Source organism: Gigantopelta aegis, chromosome 6 (genome assembly GCF_016097555.1).
Source record: "Gigantopelta aegis isolate Gae_Host chromosome 6, Gae_host_genome, whole genome shotgun sequence".
Classification (NCBI taxonomy): Eukaryota; Metazoa; Mollusca; class Gastropoda; order Neomphalida; family Peltospiridae; genus Gigantopelta; species Gigantopelta aegis.
Genome location: NC_054704.1, coordinates 30,256,063 through 30,281,598, shown reverse-complemented (window position 1 = coordinate 30,281,598; position 25,536 = coordinate 30,256,063). Strand labels below are relative to the sequence as shown.

General features: G+C 34.1%; 1 protein-coding gene across 2 annotated transcripts in view; it reads right to left on the bottom strand.

Annotated features, from left to right (window-relative positions):
- LOC121374135 (phosphatidylinositol-glycan-specific phospholipase D-like) overlaps positions 1–25,536 on the bottom strand; it is a 41,415-nt gene that overhangs the window by 4,295 nt on the left and 11,584 nt on the right. The window contains exons 9-24 of one of the 2 annotated variants that reach the window (XM_041501089.1): positions 21,389–21,416; positions 20,521–20,660; positions 19,331–19,526; positions 17,376–17,533; positions 13,489–13,601; positions 12,732–12,805; positions 11,598–11,714; positions 11,187–11,264; positions 9,758–9,908; positions 9,106–9,161; positions 8,555–8,652; positions 7,546–7,742; positions 6,945–7,099; positions 6,193–6,280; positions 5,443–5,555; positions 784–861 (exon numbers count right to left, since the gene is read on the bottom strand). In XM_041501089.1, coding sequence (XP_041357023.1) covers positions 784–861; positions 5,443–5,555; positions 6,193–6,280; positions 6,945–7,099; positions 7,546–7,742; positions 8,555–8,652; positions 9,106–9,161; positions 9,758–9,908; positions 11,187–11,264; positions 11,598–11,714; positions 12,732–12,805; positions 13,489–13,601; positions 17,376–17,533; positions 19,331–19,526; positions 20,521–20,660; positions 21,389–21,416 — 1,840 coding nt within the window. Of the gene's footprint in view, positions 1–783; positions 862–5,442; positions 5,556–6,192; positions 6,281–6,621; positions 6,681–6,944; positions 7,100–7,545; positions 7,743–8,554; positions 8,653–9,105; positions 9,162–9,757; positions 9,909–11,186; positions 11,265–11,597; positions 11,715–12,731; positions 12,806–13,488; positions 13,602–17,375; positions 17,534–19,330; positions 19,527–20,520; positions 20,661–21,388; positions 21,417–25,536 lie in introns of those variants that run through there. The other variant, XR_005958190.1, reaches the window with a different exon arrangement.

The following is a 25,536-nucleotide window of genomic DNA, read 5'->3' as shown; positions in this document are numbered from 1 at the left end:
TGTTCAGGGCTATGAGAGAGGAATATATACCCCATGTATAGCAAAATTAAATTTAAATTTTCTGTAAAAACAAATTTTAAAAATCACATTTTGTTGTAAACACCTACTCGATATCAATGACACATATCAAATTAATCATTGTTGCAAATACTGTATAATGAATACAATTCAAATTAACAATTATCAAGACTAAAAATGCTCTTTTGCAAGAATCTCACGAGAATGTGAAATATCCATATATAGAAATATACTACAAATGGTTATTAGAACTGACCTATCATATTAGAACATGGCCGTGGGTTGATTTTCAGTCTTATTAGCTGGCCACTCATTTATAATAATTTTCTAGAGGTGATTTATTTTGAAGAGCTCCTAGAAGAATCTTAATTTTTACTGGATCCAAAGTCAGACTTTGAGCCAAATTGTAGTACATGTATATTGTGTGTAACGTGTTAGCTTATTGCAAAACATCCACACACCATTTTTATTATTTGAATATCAATTTATAAACAATTATCTGACATGAAATAGAGCTACTAACGACAGCCCCAGGTCCAAAGTAATGCAGTATGCAAGGTAAAATTGCTGTTCGATAGATAAGTCCCGGAATGGCACGATTTACTAAAAACCTCTCCCAGCATGAAGCTTCCGATTCAGATATTAAAACTATTATGGCACAGCTAAAAATTATGAATGAAAAACTAATTAGCAAAGACGTGAAAGCAGAATTAGAAGTTACGAAACAAATTTCTTTTAAAAAATTATATTGTTAATTATACTTACACTTTTTTTGGCTTTGAGAACTGCTATATTGGAACCAAGCCGAGCTTTCTCCTCATTTAATGCCAGTTCAAGAGAAGCCTGTATGATGAAAATCAATCAAAAATAGCATATTAATGACACATTCAAGAATCACCTGAATACCGTATATGCAAAAAGGTTTGCGAATAAAATATACCATGAAAATTGCGAATATGTTGACAGCACCACGAATTTAATTACTCGTGAATTTATTTCCGATTGGGTATAATTTTCATGGATACAAAAGACAAGCAGTCAGAGGTACCTGTTAAATTTATACCGAGTTTCGTGTGCACTTTGTCTTTACCGTCAAATTATCCACACGGTCACATGGTTCTGTAAACCTGCATGGTTAAGTGGATTTGATCGAAGTGACACACAGTTGGGTGTAAGTCTGTTGTTATAAAATCTCAGTTTTGTTGGTTTTCTTTGTAACCTTGAATGAAAGTTTGTGGGTATCATCAATAATTAAGTTATTTCTTCTGATATTTGCGTTTTTTTTCAATTTTCTGTATCACATGTGCGTGTTCCATCGATAACATGTCTTATCAGACATACATACAACATTGACGTCTCACTGACGGCATGGAAACATGTCCAAGTGTGTGCGTGAAATTGTCATTGAAAAGAGTTTGGCAAATGAAATATGGGCAATTTTGATTTTATTATCGGGGGACACAGTCGCGAAAATAATTCCTCACGAAAATGTAAAATGGAAGCCCGATCGCGAATTATTTTAGCCACGAAAATATTTGCATGTACGGTAATGACAAAATCAGGATGCTCAGTAAATAAGGAAATAAACTGCTAAAGGAACCAAGCTGATACAGCCAATAAATGTGAAAAGTAACACGTCTAAAGAAAAACAGCTAGAGGATGTTTGTTTTGAGACACAACAGCAGTGTTTAATCATCTATTAGTGTTTAAGTCCCTCTAAACCAGACACCCTCGGGACCAAGAAAAACATCCAGTTTTAAGGGGTATTCAGTTTACTGAGGTGAAATTCCGGTTTTAAGGGAATTCTGATTTTGAGACGTTTCACTGTATTTCAGATAAGCATGGTATATTGTGATATATTGTGTGATTAGAAGCCTAATGGGTCTTTCAGATGAGTGCTATATTCTTCCAAAAGTTTTTTTTTTACTGTAAAATGGGTATTATTCAAGTAAGAAAATATAGCTATCTCTTGGTTTGCAATTTTCAGTTGACACTTTCAACTACATGTATAGCTATCTCACAAGTGTGAAATGAAGACTAACACTTGTAATTGTCAACGTTTCCTCTGCATGGGTATTTGTGTACATAAATTCCTAAGTCTTTGGACATACTAAAATTCATAAACACACCACACAGTCAGTGTCCGTTCATTTTAACTGGCCAGTTGAAAATGGAACATTGCACTAAGTTTCAAATGCGCGCCAATTTTTAAATTGGAACACAAACCAACCTATAGTTCTTTGTTTACTCTACTAGATGATGACTGTGATGGTTACCAAAGTTCTTCAAATTTGTGATATAGGTATACTGATGTCCAAAAGAAACTTTACATTCATAAAAGTTGAATAATTTGATAAATATTGTTGCTAATCGAAAAATGTTTTTAAAAATTTAGAAACCACCTTACATGTATCTCAACGAGCAATGTGATGTTTAGATGATGAACTTTATGATACTTTTATATCCCACCGTAACATTTTTATTTATTTTTTATCATACCTCCTTGTGAAGTTTCTTTTGGACGTCAGTATATATTATCCTTATAATATAGATAAAATAGATTTTGCTATTATTGGCATTGTGTAATTTTCGCAGTCATGCAAATTCAAATCATGAAAAAAACATTTAACAGTAGTTTAAATATCCCTTCCCATGCACACGCACATGCACAATATACACAAGTGTTATGTGGAATTAAATATATCAGCCACCATAAAGTGATTTAGTGAATAAAGAAATAGTTCTTGGAAAAAAACAACTAATTTTTAAAAACAAATTTCACTTTTAAAACATAATTTTTTAAACATGCATTGAAATAAACATTTGTTGAAACTATAAACAAAAGTTCTTTGGTTTACAGTGCCGTAGCTAGGATTTTTTGTTTGGGGGTGGGGAGTGGGGGGTGTAACTGAGTAGTCTAAAACTCCTTAAATGGTTAAGAAGAGAATTTTCTTTAAGTTTCTATAATTTTTTCCAGATTTTTTTTTGGCCCATATAATTTGAGAGAAATGGGACCAAACATGAACACTTAATATTGGAACTATTATAAACAAAAGGCAAGAAAAAAATAAAAACATAATGGTTACATTTTAAAAGTAAAGTTTCAACACTAGAAAACTGTAAATAAATAAATTATTACAACCCTTGCATCACAACAATAAAGCCTTTATGGTACAAGCTGGTAAATTTTGTTTTACTTTTCCAAACTGATTTTTAAAAAATATACAACCATGATAATTAAGTTACCCAGAAAGATCTCATTCCAGCCAGTGCACCATGACTGGTATATATATATATATATATATATATACAGTCAAACCTGCCTTCGCGGCCACCTGTCCATGGCGGCCACCCTGAGGTCCCCCCAATGAATTTTACTATATATTTTACTTCTATATGGCAACCACCTGCTCAACGCGGCCAGCGGCCACACTTTTGTCATAAAAAAGCGAAAATGAACCTGCTATCACGGCCACAATTGTTTTTAGTGCAAGTTATAAAGAAATGTCGGCAATCGTAAAAAAAAACGTAAGATGTTTTTGTTGATATAACCAATTGGCTTGATAAACAGCGGTCCTTTAAAGGTCGTCGGTCGCTTAGCTGTGTTCGTTAATTAACAAGTGTTTTTAATCTGGATTAATGGTGCGATGTACTAGTCATCGGTGGTGGTCATTAAACGCAGTTGATAAGAGGGTATCTAGCCTAAAACAACTGGAGTTAAACGTGTCAACTCTAGAAGGAATTAAATACTGCTGCAGTTTATTTCTGATATTTATTTTCAAAATGCCACCTAAACCCAGTAGGCGATCGCGTTAACATTTTTGCACATGTATATGGCTCCTTAATAGTTCTATTGCAACATACGTGTAATTGTTTTTAAAAATTCGGACTTATATATGACCTGCATACGGCGGCCACCTCTCTATGGCGGCCACTTTTGTCATGTCCCACGAGTGGCCGCCATAGACAGGTTCGACTGTATATATATATATATATATATATATAAACTGATGATCAAAAGAAAGTATACCAATTATTTTTATGATAAATAAACACAATACACGTTCATGGAAGGTTAGATAGGTTCCAGTACTGTTCGTTATAATGCAATCAATGACGAATAGTCACACATTGCTGCGTTTGGGCGATGCCACACGTGCAAAATGAGTTTATTCATCAAATTTATACTGCACGAAAAACATGATACTCGTGCACATACGGGTGTAAAAAAGGGTGCCATTGCTTAGAACATGCCTCAGTCAACAGTAAAACACCAGAGAACATGGCAAGGCTAACTGCTGAAGAAAGAGAGAGAGCTATTGGTATGGTGCAGTTGGGTGCGAGTTATGCCCATGTGGCAAGAATCCTGAATTGCACAAAATTGACGATCACCAGATTGATACAGTGTTACAGGGTGACTGGCAGGACTGCAGACAGACCATGAAGTGGAAGACCCTGCGTCACAACAGCCAACGAGGACCGCCATCTCTGCATTTTACACTTACGTAACAGATTCCTCACTATGACGTCATCTGCAGCGACTGACCTTGGACATGTCATCAGTTGTCACACTGTACGTCGTCGACTACGACAGCATGGTATCAGGGCCTATCGACCATTCAGAGGGATGACATTGACGAGGCAACATCGACTTCGATGTTTACGTTGGGCACGTCAGTTTCAACGTTGGCAACATTGGAACTGGCAACGTGTACTCTTTTCTGATGAGAGCAGGTTCCAGTTATTCAGAGCTGATGGCAGGACTCGGATATACCGACGTGCAGGAGAGAGAACAGCTCCATGCTGTGTTCAGGAGACTGAACCGTTTGGTGGTGGATCTGTGATGGTTTGGGGCGGTATCTGTGGCCATCAGTGCACAGACCTTATTGTCATTGACGGAAATCTGTCCGACGTCGGGTCCATGCTTGCATACTTGCATATGGTGGACATACATGCTATAGAAACATGTTCTTTGTGGTCAAATTTATTCACCTTCGTTATGAGTGGTCCTTTATGAAATCGCACATTTCACCCCTAGTGCTGTTGTGAACTGTGATATTATAATTTTATGGGTTTTATTGAGTATACTCGTGTTTATTTATCGCCAAATTATTATACTTTCAAAATATAATATTTGCATCAACTTGTGTTTTGTGTTGTTTTTAATACTTTGAAAAAATAATTGGTATACTTTCTTTTGATCGTCAGTTTATATATTAAAGACTGTGGTATGTACTATCATGTCTGTGGGATGGTGCATACAAAAGATCCCTTGCTACTATTGGAAAATTGTAGCGGGTTTCCTCTCTAAGACTATATGTAAAAATTACCAAATGTTTGACATTCTATAACCGATGATAAATAAATCAATTTTTCTCTAGTGGTATTGTTAAACAAAACAAATTTTAACTTGTAGTAATATACCTTCAGGCCTGGACATGGTTCTATGGGTGAAAATAGACCACAGTCTGTGTTTGCTTCCTGGCCAATAGGAAAGTTGGGGCCTCCAAAAAACACATACACTCTTCCTTCTTCAGCTAAATCGACATACAGAAAGGGTAGAACATAATAAGGGCGTTTTATTTTGTTGTTTTCTTTAAATCAAATAGAACAATCATTGTTGATTCATATAAACTTTAGAATTTTTAACATGTTAAGAATTCTTAAAGGAGACTTCAACAAAATGAAAACAGACATTATTATTAATAAATAAAAATAAAAGTATTGCATCTACATCATTTATACAAATGGCCCATGGGCCTAAACAGTGACATGAGTACCTAAGGGGGGAAGGGGGTCAAAACGACCAAATTCATGATTTTTTTTTCTATGGGTCAAAGAAGCTTCCACCAAATTTAGTTTGAAATGGTACAGTAGACTTTGTGAAGAAGTGATAGTTTAAATGCATTTCTCTATACAACTCTAATAAACTCAGGCACAAACAGGGGACTATAATGAAATTCACAACTTCGATCAATCATCTAATGACTATTACATGTATAAAGACTATTCAATTATAGAATGTTTTGAAATAGAGAAAACAATTTTTTAAACTTGACATCATGTTTCTTTTTGAGGTTTGAAATTACCTCCCAATGATAACTTGTATAACAAAAGAGCAATTAAATACAATCAATGTTAAGTGATTTATGACTCTTCTGAATATAAGCTTACCTCCTTCGAGTTCCTCCGAGGCATCACTAGTTCTCATTGGAACTGTAATAATTAAGTCGTCATATCTATCACCATTCAGGTCAGAAAACTGGAAAGATAGACACACCAAAGCTTGGTATTAATGTTGATATATTTTGTCTAAATTTGTCTAGAAATGTTTTTTGCAATTATACTACCAGTACATCAGATTATTTATTATTTTAAAAACAATAATGTGTGTGTGGGGTTTTTTTTGTGTGAGGGTTATTTTTTGTGTGGGTGTGCGTGAGATTCGGTGATGTTTGTTAATATTTATTTACACAAGCACCCCGTTACCACAGATTAACATGGTTAATGAATTAAAATGATAAAACTGTTACCATACTCAAAAACCATTTCTTTGCACAAAGCAGAGTCAAAGGGAATCTGGACAAGGTCGTGACTGCTTACCTTGAAGCAAAGTCACATGCTGTCTACATTGATGGACTGCTAGGGTTTGTTCGGTGCTCCTGGTAAAATACATTTTTGTAGCAAGATTGTAAATCCCTCTCTCTTTTTTTTCACAGAGTTTATATCATGGCAATGGGTCATATGCAAAGTTACAATAGCTAAAAAGGATAAAACTGATAAATGCAGGAAAATGTAATAAATATAATGTAGATCATTGGTTAATATCTGGTTTAATTAAAATTTGATATTTGATTTGGAAAACAAGAAAGTTTACATATTAATTAATGTTTTATTCTTCACTAAATATGCCAACAACAACTTACTTTGACGTGAGTACCAAACCGACTGTGGCGCCTATCACTATCAAAGGTAGCTACTTTCTTATAAGGCATGGCACCAAAGTTAGTGATGTTATACAGATGTATCTTTCCAGCATCAGTAAAAGTAACAGGAACGTCTAAAACATGCCCCTTTACATCTGAAATAATAAAAATATAATGAAAACTACATTTATTGTATGTTTAGGATTTAAGAAAAATGGATGGATGGATTGATGTGTGGATGGGTGGATGGATGGGATGGCTGGATGGATGAATGGGCGAGTGGGTGGGTGGTGGGTTGGTGGCTGGATGGCTGGATGGCTGGGATGGCTGGATGGATGGGTGGGTGGGTGGGTGGGTTGGTGGATGGGTGGGATATGGGTTATGGGTGGGTGGATGGGTTTGGATGGATGGCTGAATTGATGAATGGATGAACAAATGGACGGATAGATGGATGAATGTATGAATGAATGAATTATTATTGGTTACTGTCATGTTAATGATAAACAGTACTTTAAATAGAAACCAATTAGAGACAAACTATAAACAACTAGAGACAGGCAGTGATTATTTAAGTATCTGAAATGTGCGTGACCCGATGTACCTTCCCCCACAGATCCAACTGCCAAGATGGCTGACCCGTCAGTGTATGGTCTGCCCATATCAAAGCTGTATCCAAACTGTTGAAACCGATGACTGCCAGCTGATTTGATGGTGGTCACAGTTCCTCCCACAGGCAGAAGGTACATAGAAAACTGACCAACACTCTGCGTGTCATTGGGACTTATAACACATCCAGGACTGCAAGATGTAAAAACGTTGGATTAAGCCATCCTTAAAAACAAATCTGATTTGGTGCGACACATACTCTGGTAGGAGATTAGTTTATCTGTGTGTTTATTTATATTATTTATAAATAAAGTAAAACAATATATAAAAATTTGGCTGAATATAGAAAATTTGATTTTTATAAGTTGGTTAGTAGCAATGCATGATATGGTATGGAACAGATCAGTTTTGCCAAATAAATTCAGAAGTGAATCTACAATGTATTTCCATTTCAAATTCCAATTTTTTGTTTTCAACAAGTGAATACTAAAAAGGAATTTTCCTTTTAGGTTTTTTAATTAATATTTATCCTGCATTTCTCTTTCTTTATGATTTAACAAAAGCAATTAGAGAAGAGCCAAAAAAAGTTTACTTCACCAAGAAACATTTTGTTCAGCATCATGGTGCAGTTTGTGATTCAAGTTTTAAAGATTACCACACAATTCTAGAATGTTAAGTAGTAGTTGATCATCAATTTTTAAATTATTAGTAACAGTCACAAATTACAAAAAAAAAAAAAAATTTGACACAATTCTAGATTGTTAAATAGTAGTTGATAATCAATTTGTAAATTATTAGTAACAGTCACTAATCACTAATAAATGTTTTGCAAACAAAATGTTTACTGTTCACTAGTTGTACCAAACCATATTCAACACACACAATTCAATTTATTTCTCTTGAACACTCATGTAAATGTTAAATATATATAATTAAATATATAAATAAGGCCAAAGATGTAATTAAAATGACATAAATGTTTAAAATTGTTGGATGCAACTCACCTTGCACATTTTCTGAATGTTGGTTGACTAGCAAACAGAACTTTCTTGCCATTTGGATGTTCAGCAAACTTGATATGGTGACCAAGCCAGCTAAAGTTCTTGAATAAAATTTTAAACAAATTACTAGTATGACAGTATGGTGAAGAAAATGTTAAAAGAAAGAGTACAAGTAAAAAATAAATAAAGACAAAACACATGTAATGAAAGAAACAGAAGAAAAAGCCTGACACAACAAGTCTTTATTTTCATAAATGTGTGGAAAAAACCCCTAAAAAACGCACACACAAAAAGGTTCCAGTTTTATTAATTTGGATACTTTACAAAGGTATGCAAAACAACTTTTACAATATGAGTGAAATGTAATAAAAGCAAAATTATCTTTTTATAAGCCTTACATTTACTAAAATAGACAATAAAAACATTCTGGGTTAAAGTACAAACAAAATAAATATATGCCAGATTTTGTAAATAATACATTAAATAAAGTCTAAGAAAGAAAGTTATAATTATGAATTATAAAAATGTGCGAAAATTTTCTAATTAAAATATACCTGCATGCCTCTATCAATCCAGTCCAGTTGAGAAACTGAAAGTATGACACTAGGAACTGAAATCAAACAAGCAAACTCAAGTTACATTCAGCTCCATTTAACTGAAAAATGTAATCTTATTATTATTTACCAACAATATTCCACTGCATTTAACAATATGACAAATGAGATTTCCATCAAGAAAACATACCCAGATTTTGGATTAGAATAGATGTTTATAAGCTTCATTTAACTAAAAAAAAATTTTTTTATTATTTGTCCACATATATACCACTGTTCTGAAGTACAAAGTTAAAGTTTGCTTTATTTAACAACTCCACTAGAGCACACTGATTTATTAACCATCGGCTACTGGATGTCAAACATTTGGTAATTTTGACATTTAGTTTTAGAGAGGAAACCTGCTACATTTTTCCATTAGTAGCAAGGGATCTTTTATGTGCCATCCCAGACAGGATTGCACATACCACAGCTTTTGATATACAAGTTATGGTGCAGTGGCTGGAATGTGAAATAACCGAATGGGCCTACTGACAGTGAATGATCCCATACTGACTGTATATCAAGTGAGTGCTTTACTGGGCTACTTCCTGACTCCTCCTTTAAAGTACAATGCATTAAAAAAGCTGACAAATATAATATAAAAACATACTTTGATATTTTGTACTGGAGTAGACGCTTCCTACAAATCCACGTTGAGTGCCACCTGCAGGTGCAAATGGAGAAGCAAGTATCAGATCTGGCCGGCCATCTTGGTTGACATCCCCTGATTCCAGTGACCAGCCAGCATTGCAGTACTGATCCTGAGACATAATTTGTTTTTATCAATTTAGATGCAGCATTGCAGTACTGTTGCGGAGAGTTAAAAAAACCCACCTCAGGTTTGATATAGACCTCATTATTCATCAACTTCTACTACAATCCATTTGGATTCCCACATCTTTACATCATGGGAATTTTTTTTTTTCCATAATCTTATTTACATGCCATGTGGCTAGCTGAAGCTAATGAATAATATGATTATTATTTGGATATGGAAATTGTATATTTTCTAATAGATGTTGCCTGATCACTTGAAAAGAAAAAGTTTGTTTTGTTTAACAACACCACTGGAGCACATTGATTAAATAATCATCACCTATTGGATGTCAAACATTTAGTAATTCTGACTCATAGTCATCAGAGAAAACCTGCTACATTTTTCCTAATGCAGCAAGGGATCTTTTATATGCACTTTCCCACAGACAGGAAAGCACATACCACGGTCTTTGACCAGTTGTGGTGCACTAGTTGGAACAAGAAAAAAAAACAATCAGTTGAATGGATCCACTGAGGTGGTTCGATCCTACGATGCAAGCACCTCAGGCAAACACTTAACCAAGTGAGCTAAATCCCGCTCCGCCTGATCACTTGAAATCAGATTAGATGTACCTTTTAAAGAATTGCATCGAAAAATAAGCCTTGAGACAAGCTTAAGAAAGTGAACATTAATGTAAGAATATAAAACTACAAACTGATGTATTTAATATGTACTTATAGTCCTTCCCACCAGGGAATGCTGTTTTCTTACTATTTTATGTACTACAAGTTATTTATTGTTTAACCGATTGTTTTGTAAACTCAAATTATTTACAAAAAACAATGTTCATGGAGGCTGGATGGACTAAGTAATATAATATATGATCAGTTATATGATCAGATGAGAATACTAGTTAACCATGAAAATTACTTTTTACGGCAATGTAAATAAACAACAGGGAATAACAATAATCCAAAATAAATTTTCATTGCCACTTTTACCTTTTATGTCTAATTATTAATATAGATTTAAAAGAGGCTATGGATATAAAATGTGGCTGATGGTGGAGACTAGAGTTCTATGGAATTTACTAAAAGTTATTTATTTCTGAGCCGATTGTTTTCTAAATTGCACACAAAAATAGTTGGGTTTTTTTGTTATTTCCAAAATATTTTTACTATTTTTACCATTGTCAAACCAAATTAAAATTATTTAGAAAGAACATTTTTGTAGGAGGAAGGGACAGATTATAGATAGTAAAAACATAAAAGCATGAACTAACTTTGCAGTGAATGGTCATGTTGATGGAAGAAAATCTGTATTTGGCTTCCGGATGTCCGTAATACACCATCACTGCTCCCTGACATTAAAATAAAAATAAATAAATATTGTTATTCACCAGTAAGTGTACATTAAAAACATTTGAAACTTATATACCAATATACGGCTATTTATTTATGTTCAAAAGTTAAAATATGAAATTAAACACTAGTACAACGTTAAAAGTAAATAAAATGACTGTATGACAGCTTTACAGATATTGTATTCTTGAATGTTTTATATACAGATATAAGTTCTTACATCTTTAAAAAACCCACCCCAAAAACCAAAACATTTCATCATACATTATAACTTTCAGTATTTGAACTTTAGCATGTTTTTATATAATAATCTTCTCTTATGATATACTCACATGATATTTGAGTGGTATTGTTTTAGAGTTATAATTGGGGCAGCCTACAGCAATATCATTGTAACCATCTTGATTAATGTCGATAATGGCGATGGAAGAGCCAAACCTGGACTGAGCCTGGAAGAAATAACAGACACCGTATCATTAAGAAACACTAAATGTATACTTTAATTCAACATTCCAGCAAGTGCTATCCTGCCTGTGGGATGGTGCATATAAAAGATCCCTTGCTACTAATGGAATATTGTAGCAGGTTTCTATTCAAAGACTGTGGTAAGTGCTATCCTGCCTGTGGGATGGTGCATATAAAAGATCCCTCGCTACTAATGGAATATTGTAGCAGGTTTCCATTCTAAGACTAATGTCAAAATTACCAAATGTTTGAAATCCAATGATGAATAAATCAATGTGTTCTAGTGGTATTGTTAAAGAAAAAAGTTCAACTTTAATTCAGTAATACATTGAAAGTATTACAACATCATTAAACCCTAATTAATAAATAATAAATGTTTTAATGTCATAATAATTTAAGAGTACCGGTAATAACAATGTTTCATACCAATTAATGAAATATTAATTCAATGTATTAGAACATCATTAAACCCTAATTAATAAATAATAATTGATTCAATTTAATAATAATTAAAGAGTAATAACAATGTCTTCATACCAAATAATGAAATATTAATTCTAACAAATGATTCTACTAAAATTTAATGCAGCATCTAGGTAATTATAGAGAAGCCGTATTATCTGATGATCATCATGACATTAAATGTGACACTAATTAACATTATTTAGATTGAACAATAATATACCTGTTTTAGAGATGAATGAAAAATAGTTCACAAATTCATTTCCGTGTGTGAATTCATGTGTGAATTTAATTTACCTGCACGTTTGCCAATTGTTTTTTTATGAGTATCATAACTCTTCTAAAATATTAGATGAATAGACAAGAATGAATTCACTGTTACTGTTGTAAAAACTTTTAAACCTGAGATAATTTTAGTTTTGTCTAATTATCTATATAACAGTTTCTATGGTTAATGGAATTTTACCACATGCTTATATTAACTACTATAGAACTACTAACTGGTATAAAAATATTACAAATTCTGCTTATAAACATACCTTGTATGGCCCATAAAGAACTGTTGCAAATTTATTGAGATCTATATTGCCTTTCGGTAGACCATATTCTGTAGCTGTTTAAAAAAAAATAGTAATCCTTCTAAACAAAACTTCTATAGACAAGTGATTGAAAAATAAGTATTTTTAAATCCTATTTCCCATTTCTTTTAATTATATATTAGAATATCAACACCAAATAGAATTAACCTGATGAGACTGAATATACAGAACTTCACATGTTTTCGCTTCCTATTTATTGCACAAGTTTAGTTTATTGCAAGAATACATGTATATACCATAAGACCGGATAAAGGTCGAGTAAGTGGTATGTTCTTGTGCAAAATAAACAATTGCAATAAATAGGAAGTGAAACAGCTTACCGTATGTGAAGTTCTATATTTATTACATACATTATTCTGTTTCTTACAAAAATGTTTTTAATGTAACGTCATAACTACTTTCTTAAATCTATGATCATAACTCCTTATATGGATTTAATTAACATTAAGAATTATACTCTGCAGCAATCTTGTGTAATGTTTCAAATACAATGTGACATAATTTGTAAATCATATATGATGTAAGTATCAAAAAGGAGCTAACTCCAGTAAAAATAAAAATGGAATTCCCCATTTAAAAGTTCTAACCCAGACAGAATAGATGTGCGATACAAGATAAATTTATCATAGTTTAATATCAATGTCTTTATCACTATGATAAGATTAAATAGGTATGTATTAAAAGAAAATGTGTGTACCATGTAAGATATAAACTCTGCCATCCTGTGGACTTGTGTCACTACCATACCCTGGAGCTCCAATAGCAAGGTCATCCATTCCGTCATGATTCAGGTCACCAACAGCATATGACCTTCAATACAGTTAACATATATTGTATGACTAGACATCAATACAGTTAACATATATTGTATGACTAGACATCTTTCATATGCAAAATATGTAACAAAACACCCAACAGCATGTTTGCAATTTGGGACACCTGTATACAGTTACCATGGAGGGGAAGGGGAGGGAAATGTTTTATTTAATGACGCACTCAGCACATTTTATTTACTGTTATATGGCATCAGCCATATGGTTAAGGACCACACAGATATTGAGAGAAAACCTGCTGTTGCCACTTCATGGGCTACTCTTTTTGATTAGCAGCAAGGTATCTTTTATATGCACCATCCCACAGACAGGATAGTACATACCACGACCTTTGTTAAACCAGTTGTGGAGCACTAGCTGGAACGAGAAATAACCCACGGGATCCATCAACCGGGATTGATACTAGACTGACCAGGCATCAAGCTAACGCTATACCACTGGGCTACATCCTGCCCCAGATACCATGGATTTATCCAGGATTTTTCACCAGGGTGCCATGACTAATAAGATTGGGAACAATGGTCGTGATTTAATCATAACTGTGATATTTTTCCAGGCCACTGAATGATGCAGTTAAATTAATTTATTAGTCTAACTAAATATATATAATAGGAATTTTCAGCACAGAAATTAGGAATTTATGTTGCCACTTCCTTTTGGGAAGGGGACTGACTATTTTCGGACCCACAGAACACCTAGATAAATCCCTGCAGTCAAACTTTCATTACCGAGATAAACATCATCATCATCATCATCATCATCACCATCATTATCAGCAAGATTAGTCATGATAATAATCTGGATCTAAAGAAGGTGACATATGCAGTACAAATGTGGTCCTGTCTAAGCTATATCAAACATTTAATATACATTCATAAATAAAATCCATAATAGTTGTTCAGGGAAAGAACTTAATGCATCACATTAGGGTTTGGGAATTGACCACTATCAAAAAGAAGATAACTCTGTTGTGGAAAATACACTGGTTTTCGCACCAAAAGTAAGTAATCAGTCTAAACCATTAAAGTGAATGCTGATTAATATTCATAAGGCTAGTCATGGAAATGTCGACCGGTGTATACATATTTTGTACAAAAGATTGTTTGAACGATTGATGCCAGTGTCTAGATTTCAGAACAAACACAGGCAACAGGTTAGCTTTGTTTACAGTTTTTCCATTAGTGATGGTTGTTATTTTAGTTAAATTGTTGTCTAGACATGTGAGATCAGCGCATCTTTTCATGTCCGAGCCTGTCCTAGCAGCACTGGAAGATTGACCGCTCCACTCTATTTCAGCACAGCACTACACCTTCAACTTCTAAAGACTATCAATCTAGGGGTTTTATTGACGGGATGCAACCCATCTCGTCCCTACAAGCTGTGCACCCTAACGGCCTTAACGAGGCCACTCACATGGACATATAGATCGGACTTTAAACTTTTAGACCTTCATTCAAAAGTTTATGTCGAAATTACTTTCTTTTTTCAATATAATTAAATAGTCCAATCCACTCTTCTTTCTCTTATTTATTTTTGGATTATCCTTCTAAAATGCTCCAAATTATATAAATATTCACCTGAGCAGTAAATTCTTTTTATTTTTGGCTTGTAACTTTTTATTTTATTTTCGTAAAATTCTATTAACTTTTTAACTAATTGCTATTTTCAAACTTCTGCCCATTTTCAACTCTACCCCGATCCCCCTTCTGTCCCGGATCCATTCACTGGTGAAGTCAGAGACTGTGCCCAGGAGAGATGTGCTTGAATCTTAATTGGATACAGGCACGTTAATATGTTATTCAATTCAATTCTTGCCACCCTTCTAATGCCAAGAAATTAAAAGTTATAAAAATTAAATTGTCAAATTAACACACTTGAGTATAAACACTGGGCATACATGTAATTCAACAATAAAAAGTTGCAATACTGTCTCTGAAATGGTAATATTTTTTGGTGTAATATAAGTTGTAGAAGCATCACGAGGGGTATATGGCTTTTTATGTACCCTCTGTGTGTTCTTTTACCCCGAGCCGAAGGCGACGGGTAAAAGAGCACACAGAGGGTACATAAAAAGCCATATACCCCGAGAGATGCTTCTACAACGAATTTATCTTGCCGACATGTTAAACCATACAGCCAAATAATCAAAATAACGCCAGACAATAATTGTTAACAATTTATTAACGGAGCCGTACCACGCGGATGCGAACGAAACCACTTGCCAGTGACGAAAAATAGTTCCATCGATAAACGAGTTTTTAACTTCAAATGTTTGTAATACGAAATTGACTGAAACATATTAATAATTTTTTTTTTTTTTTTAAACTTTTTTTTATAAGAAATGTATGTAGTAAAAAAAAAAAAAAAAAAAAAAAAAACTGTTGCTAATCGCGCATTAATACAATAACACCACGACTGTAATTAGGTGGCCGAGTTCAACAGTGCAGCTTTTAAAAGTATTGAAATAGTGTATTTTATAGTAAAAATAAAATTAATTATGTATACTTGATTGATTATCAATGTTATTTATAATCTAATTATTGCTTTAGCATTAACTGGGGAGGCTGGAAACTGTTGGAAATTACAGACGGGGTATAAGAGAATTTGGCTCTGCCCACAGGGGGATAAGGGATTTGTCCAACGGCAAACAACCAATGAGATTAAAGAATTTTACATGAAGGCGAGATAATGTTTTTATCATACCGTATATCTTCGCCTATAAGTCGAATATTTTTCACCCAAAAATTATTTTATAACTTGGGGGGTCGACTTATAAGAGGGTAAAAACATTTCACCCAAAAATATTACCGTTTTGGGGATTAATTTACAGGTTTTATTGTTGAAGTTTGCCCTGTATTTATACTCAAATATGTTAATTTGACACATTTGTTTTTTTATAACCCTTTTTTTTTTTTTTACATTAGAACGGTTTTGGTTATGCAAAATGGCGTGCGATCTCACTCGCATGCCAAGAGAACAGTCCACTTAGTTAAAATAACAGTCATCACTAATAGCAAAAATGTCAACAATACTAACTACCTGTTGCCCGAGTTTATTTTGAAATCTGGTCACTGGCATTAATGGTTGTTCAAACAATGTTTTGTTGATGATTAACTTCAGCTTAGACTGCTATCTGCAGTTCACTGGAGCAATAGGGACATACATAAAAACCAGTGTACTTTCCAGAGTTATCCTCCTTACATGTATTAATATGGCGGCAAAACATGTGATTAACTGATACTTTCAGTTTTATTGTAGTGATCTGTTGTCAGTGTTTATAAATAAAGTTGTTGTCTGTGCACAAAACCATGCTGTACAGTGCCATACGGTAACAGCCAAACAGCTTTCACTATCTACTAAGGGAATATTTCGTTTTGATGCTATGTTACTTGTTTGCGATGTACAAAACGTTAAAACCAAAGTTTGTAAAATAATTTTCATTTGTTCAAATATTGTACATTATTGTTCTCATGTGCTGAAAATAAGAAATACTTCAATATTTATAAGTTGTTTTTCATGGGTCGACTTATAAACGGGTCAATAAAAAAAATACGTTTTCAGGGCTTGAAATTAGGGACTCGACTTATAGCCGAGATCAACTTACAGGCGAAGATATACGGTAAGTCAAAATCCCAAATTTAAACTTATAGGCAAAGATATACGTTATGTGTAAATGGTACAAAATATGAACTATTCTCATATTATCCTAATAATAACAATAAACATAAATGATAATTCTGCACTGCTGTACCATCCAAGTTTCGCATATTTCTCTTTAACTGTGTAAATGCCAGTAGGTTCCATCTGATTTCCTTTGAGTTGTTTCTGGAATGACAGTTCTTCTTTGCTCTTAACCAATTTCTGCCATTGTTCTCCCTTCTTATATTTTTGTCGGTCTCTAAACTGTTTCTAAATAAAATGAAGATAAATACAGCACAATGTATTGTTGATTCCTCAATTTTTAAAATACATTTTGCTAAGTTGTTTTCAGATAGTATTGTTCTAGCAAATGTATATAATTATATAACTATTTAAAAAAACACCACTAGCATATATAAGTGTTTGCTATAATTGAGAAAGAGTTATAACAATTACATTCATTTGGTTCCTCTTTTTTAAAGATTCTGTATTTTTAAAAGATGTCTTTAAAAGAAAAACAAAAATACCCTTAAAGCTACTGACACTAGTTTCCAAGGGACGTAACTTTTTGATTTCACATAAAAATTTTGTACTGCTACAAACACCAGAATGACACGAAACACATTGGATTTGTCACAAAATGCCTTCAGTAATATGTAAGTTAATAGTAAAAAACTGCAATGGTCATATACATTGAATATGTTTACACTACCTAAAAACTGGGATTAGCAGCTTTAATATACAGTCAAACCTCTCAAAACTGGAGCCTCTGTAAATTGGAATTCCCTCAAAACTGGACGTTTTTCAGTCTCTTTTTAAATATCTGTATGGAAGAGAACTTCTCTAAACCGGATACCTCTTAATACCAGACTTTTTACTTGGTCCCGAGCGTGTCCAGTTTAGAGGGTTTCACTGTAGATATAGGTATTTTTATTATCAACTTATATGCCGATTGCTTAGTTTTTCTCTTTTAAAAAAAATATATTCAAAAGACAGGAAAATATATTAAATTAAAAGTTGAAGACCCTAGTTTCAACTCACGATAATGGATACAAAGTTTGTTTAATCTACAAACCTGTAACACATCTGGATAAAGTTACAATATCTAGAGTGAAACTAGAGTCTGTGATGCTGAAATGGGGAAATACTCTATAAAATAGACTAGGGAATGTCTCCATAACTGTTACTTCTCAGAGGTACATTTGTATGTGTGTTTTTAGACAGATTTCTTGGTATTACAAACACAAAGATGACCAAAAATGCTCAGACGTAGGGAAATGAATAATCTAAACAATAATATTCTAGTAATGGCTAATTTCAATTATCAAAAAGGGTTCTAATGGTTAAAATATGTGGTAGTGTTTAAAAGTTAGGGTTATAAAGAAAACAAACAACTGAAATATTTTTATTAGTTGGTCTGATTACAGCAAGGGGCGAGATGTAGCCCAGTGGTAAAGCGCTCGCTCAATGTGCAGTCGGTCTGGGATCGATTCCCATGAATGGGCCAATTGGGCTATTTCTCATCCAGCCAGTGCACCACGACTGGTATATCAAAGGCTGTGGTATGTACTACCCCATCTGTGGGATGGTGCATATAAAAGAACCCTTTCTGCTAATCGAAAAGAGTAGCCTATGAAGTGGCAACAGCGGATTTTCTCTCAATATCTGTGTGGTCCTTAACCATATGTCTGACGCCATATAACGTAAATAAAATGTGTTGAGTGCATCGTTAAATAATAAAAAAAAGAAACGAAAAGATTACAGCAAATAAATGGATGGATTTTCATGAAGTGTGCATGTTTATTACATTACTAGAACAAGTATTCTTTCTTAAATTTGCTCAAAATTACTCACATGGTAGGAAAAGAATTTTTTAATATACCCACAATGAAATTTTATTTAAACCATATAAACCTGGGAAAAAAAGTGAGACCCACCAGACAAAACAAATATGATAATTGTGGCTCCTGCCCTCGCCCTCATCCCTCAGGTAATCAATTTTAGAACATCTATAATCGGCATTACCTCAGTATTACTGACCATTAAATAGTAACCAAGGTGACATACCATAATTGCAGGACTTGCTTTGATGACAATACCTCTGTAGGCTCTTTTGACAATAACATCCCCAGTGGAAAGGCCATTTAAGAAAAACTTTTGAAAAATGCCCTGTTCTCTGGCATTCTTGAAGCTATTTCTCGGTCTGATCTTATTTCCAGATGTGCAGTTGATGAATAAAGGGTTGTGGGGAAGATTGCAACCTCTGCAACAAAAAAAAAAAAAAAAAAAACTACATGGAATTAAATCTCTGACTTATTTAAACTTATTTGATTTTGCTGACAGTTACATCCATAGATGTTCATCTCAATGTAAACATTTTTTTTAAATAATTAAAATTTAAAAATTAAGTCTGAAAAGAAACACCTACATCTCGAGTTTTTATTTTGTAAACGTGAGACCAAAAAAAAAAGAGAAAAATGTTTAATAGTACCCCAGCACATTGCTTATTGTGGCTGAGCATGTTCGAAACCCTAGTGGTATATGAGCACGCTAAACTAGTTACCTACCTAATGCGGCTGAGCGTGTTCGAAACCCTAGTGGTATATGAGCACGCTGAACTAGTTACCTACCTAATGCGGCTGAGCGTGTTCGAAACCCTAGTGGTATATGAGCACGCTAAACTAGTTACCTACCTAATGCGGCTGAGCGTGTTCGAAACCCTAGTGGTGTTCGAAACCCTAGTGGTATATGAGCACGCTAAACTAGTTACCTACCTAATGCGGCTGAGCGTGTTCGAAACCCTAGTGGTATATGAGCACGCTAAACTAGTTACCTACCTAATGCGGCTGAGCGTGTTCAAAACCCTAGTGGTATATGAGCACGCTAAACTAGTTACCTACCTAATGCGGCTGAGCGTGTCCGAAACCCTAGTGGTATATGAGCACGCTAAACTAGTTACCTACGTAATGCGGCTGAGCGTGTTCGAAACCCTAGTGGTATATGAGCACGCTAAACTAGTTACCTACCTAATGCGGCTGAGCGTGTTCGAAACCCTAGTGGTATATGAGCACGCTAAACTAGTTACTTACCTAATGCGGATGAGCGTGTTCGAAACCCTAGTGGTATATGAGCACGTTAAACTAGTTACCTACCTAATGCGGCTGTTCTGAGTTATCTCCATTGGCTGCTCTTTCTTATTATACATCTACATAATTTTAGCACACAAAATCAGATATGATATATAATTATGATCTTACTTTTGACCATGTTCAAGCATGTGTATGAAATCCTTCCAGATGATCTGAGTCCATGCAGCCATGTCATCTACTCCACCCACAAAGAAGTCATCCAACTGATCCAGAAGAAATGGACTCAAGTCCGAGATGAAAGAAGACAGCTGAAATGAAATGTTGAAGTTTTGATTTGTTAATCATGGACTACTGATGTCAGACATTTGGTAATTTTCACATTTAGTCTTAGAGTGGAAACCCACTACATTTTCCATTAGTAACAAGGGATCTTTTATATTAACCATCTCACAGACTGGATAGCACATACCACAGCCTTTGATATACCAGTCATGGTGCACCGTCTGGAACAAGAAATAGGCCAATGGGCCCACCAACAGGGAAGCTGAAATGAATATAGATCTAGCAACTTTTACAAAAATACTTTCAGACATCAATCCATAGGAGTCAAATGGTCACATAAAACAAATCACAGAAAGGATATTAGAAACTGATGTATGTGTATTTTTAACTAAATAAGTTGTGTTCTTTGTAATTATGTGATTTTATACAATTTGTGACCATAATACGATAATTCACACAAAATTACAAACTATTCTAAGATAACTGGTAAACTGTATATATTTCATATAATAGTAAGTATTTCTTCAAAGCATTCAAAATAGAAATAGGACCAACATTTACTGTAGATTTACCAGATTTACTGTTATGTCCATGAAAGGTAGGTCACGTTGACATAGTAAGGTCCTTTTTTATTTAAAAGATTTTCATTTAATCTTAACTGTTTCATAACTATCAAGCAGATGCTAAATTTGTTAAACAAGTTTCAGCAAGTGCTCACACTGCGAGTTAATAATCACAGACCTAAATGTCTTACCTTTGACAGAGCAACCATCTCTCCCAGTCTGAAAAACACATGACAACTTCTCATCAGTTTACTACACAATAAAACAATATACAATGAAACCTGTCTAAACTGGACCCTGAACAAACTGGAATCCTGTCAAAACCAGCTGAGTTTCATGGTCCAGAATTTGTTAAATTCTAAAATGCGACCGTCTAAATACCAGATCCTGTTTAAATGGGATAAATATTAGGTCCCCAGCATGATCCAGTTAGATAGGTTTCACTGTACATACTAAATATACAGTTTGTAGCTTTCATATTGTTTGATTATATGAAATTACAGATTATGAAATCTGTAAAGCAAACACATTCAATACCAAAAACAATTTTGTGTGGATGAAAAATCAAACTATGTGCATATATATATATATATATATATACACACACACACACACACACACACACATACATACACTAATAACATCAATTTGTCAATAATAAAAAAAAACCCAAGAGTACCAGTGAGGTAAATGATACGCTTGTCAGGAGTTTGATGGAAAACTATAGATATTAAAGTGCTGTGCCAGACCATACACTAAAATTTCAAATTCCACAATTAAATGCTTTCTTAATTCATTGAAATAATATTTTACACCGATATGTAAATCAATAATTACGAAAATGCCCCATAAAAGTATTAAAACATCACTCCCGTAGAACACTACCGGAAACGACCGAGTAAAATTCTCGGTAAAAACATTTGCCTGTAAATAGCTGTGACGTCACGTAGGGAACGCGCTTCACAGAAACCTACCACGAGATGACTTCCAGCGCAAGCGAACGTGGGACCGACAGCGACTGCCAAGCTCATTGATCATGCGATTCTTCTTTCGATGATGAATAGTGTAGTAATGACGACTGGACTAATATTTGTGCAACACAACAAATAATAAATATGCCGTATCAGTTTGAACCTGGAACATCTTCCGACGAACCACCGACCTGACAGATGACGATGAAAATGGTCGTGGAGACAGCTTACCACTAATTTACAACTTTTATTCTTGTTTTGTTCTTTAGCTTTTCGTGCGAATTATTTTTCTACACTGTATGTTCTAATACTTGTGATGTAGTAGAAAAGACGATAAATAACTCTTGAATTCTACGAGTCAAGTCGACCCGGTATCGGTAATTTTAAGAAATAAACAAAAACGACTTTTAGTCCGTCCCATCCCTCTATGAAGATGTTTTTTGTGTGAATAATTTCAGTTTAGTCTGACGTAAAAAAATAAGAGTAAAAGTGTTTTGGAAATAACAAAACAATACTATTTTTTGTGTGTAGTTGTGAAAACAGTCTGCTCAGAAATAAATAACTTATTTTAATTTTAAGAAATAAACAAAAACGACTTTTAGTCCGTCCCATCCATCAATGAAGATGTTTTTTTGTGTGAATAATTTCAGTTTAGTTTGATGTAAAAACAAAAGTAAAAGTGTTTTGGAAATAACAAAACAATACTATTTTTTGTGTGCAGTTGTGAAAACAGACTGCTCAGAAATAAATAACTTATAGCACATTCCATAGTATGAAAAAAGGTTTTCTCTGTGGGAAGGTATAGTAAAATTAATTTAATGTATTTATAGTCTTGTTTTACGGGGAACGCCTTTTTTCATACTATGGAATTTACTAGTCATTTATTTCTGAGCCGATTGTTTTCTAAGATGCATACAAAATTAGCTACTTTTCTTTTCTTTCTTTTTTTTTTACAAAAAAACCCCTACATTTTTGTAGGATGGGACGGACTAGGCTATAGATACTTACTTGTCTGTACTTTATTGTTTTAATGTTCTCGAACTGTAAAGAAAAATCTCACAAACGAACGAGATGATGCAAACGACAACAAATCGGATCTCGATGAATGCACGAACCGTGCATAAGAAAACAAATTGACCGGAGTTGAAAGCATAATGCAATTTGGGACATTGACGATATGCACCCCAAGGTCGTTTCGGTGTGGATGGCGTCGGCTTGTTGTCATTTGTCATTTGCCTGCGGCATCGGGGTTTCCTGCAGGAAATACACTCGTGGAATACAGAAATCAGAAAACCACATATATGTAGTTTTGTCTATATATATATATACAGTTGAATCTCGTTGGCTCGAACCCCATCGGTGCTCGAGAAAGTGTCGACCCATCGGGTAGTTCGACCGAACCATTCGGTCAACATCGGATATTTCTGTAACATTAGTTAGAAAGTTGAATTAAGATAGGTGTCAGGACGTTCCGGCCCCAGTACATGCTCGGCCCTAAACCGTCGCAATATACGGTGATCTAGTGTTCGTGTATACAGATATATGCTGTAATTGGTATATTAACACTTTAGATGGTCACATACACCCGTAATAATATAAATAAAATACAAATTTGTCGAAGCATGGGATTTTTAATCCAGATACAGACTCCAAACCCTGAGTGAGTGCTCCGCATGGAAAACATTCTTTGTGATCATACTTAATTTCTGTACACATGTAACCCCTACTGACGTCAAACATCAGTGGTTCCAATTCTAGCCACATGTAAAGCGCCCCTGTTATGGGAAGGGTCTATATGGAAATATAATTAAGTAGAACAAACGCAAAACAATTTATTGCAATTTATTAAATTGTATTTATACAAACAAGAAAATCAGTTCATTTTCATTTTTGGATTATCAAAGCTAAATACAGTTTTGGTTGGTTGGCTCTTATTTATTCTTTAACACTCGGATATTATGTTCAATTAAAAAAAAAAAAAATCACAAAAAGAGAGAAAGAAAGAAAGAGAACGCGAGAAAGAAATTACAATACTTACGATAAAATTTAATAACAAAACACAAGTGACTGAATAATTTGATTTATAAAACAACAATAACCGGGGCAGAAATGACTAGGGTTATGGGGCCGAATGTGTAGCGGGGCCGAAACGTCTCGAAAGCATCAGATACATATTATTCGAATCCGGGTCGTTTTCCCCTAAAACCATTATGAACTCTGCGTTGTCTCGCCCTTAGTCCTATTCACCCAGGGTTGGTTCGCCCTAAATCTCATTCGTACCGAGTCATTTCGCCCCACAAAATAAATATATTTATTATAGTTTTGAAGTATTTGTTTCTTCTGTTTATTCATTATTCATTCCCAAATATTAGGTAATTTTCTGTCTTTGGATATTAATGCTTTATCAGCAGTTTACTTTCTGTCAGCTGAAGCTAGGCGAAATCAACATACCTTACTCAGCGTTTTAACCTCAGCTGGGTATGTAGTATATTTAATAAGAAACCACAGCACATCAGTAGTATGCAGTGTGACTGTTCATAAATTAATTATTAATGTGAATACATTGTCTGTTGATTACTTCCTAAGGACTGTACGTATTTCATGTATATGGCTTGAGTAAATGATACTGGAAATAAACAAAATTATAATAATTTTTTTTATCTTAACACTGCGAATGAAACGTTCAAAATACCATGTTTAAACCCCAAACAGTTTGCTTGCAAATAAATTCGCTCTAGTTAAAATACTTTTTGATTAAATGCATGAAGGTTAATTTAATTAGTATTGAAATGAATTACATAACTTTAAAAAAATAAAAACTTAAAAATTTCATCAGTGTGTTATATAACAACATATCAGAGTGAAAGGAGTTATTAGAAATTACTCCCTTGTCGGTATTAATTCAATGTGTGGCTGCTGAAGTGATGACAGCTGAGTATCTCACCCCTGGTTTCATTGAAAACTGGTCTGGTAGACGTGTTCAGAGTAACGCTTCCCGCCGAGGCCAATTGTTTGGTATCACAGTTCATCGAAAAGGCACCGTGACACTAGCTGTACTTGAAATACTTTTACCGATAGCTGCTGGGTGAACACACAGCATGACAAGTATGGCAAAGAAAGGATTGCCTGGCTATTGTCGCGATTCTCCGATCCATCTATAACTCGTTCCGCCTAAATTATTATAATCCAAATGTTGTAATAACCAACTGCGCAAACACGGCAATTGTTGGTTCTTTTCGGTGGTGTTTCATTTGATATTTGATGTGTCACCAGTTCGAGGGAAATATAGCTAATAACACAGACGGGACCGATAATTTAGTTCGAGCGAAGGCTTATTGTCGACTCTGGACGTATTCGACCCATCATCA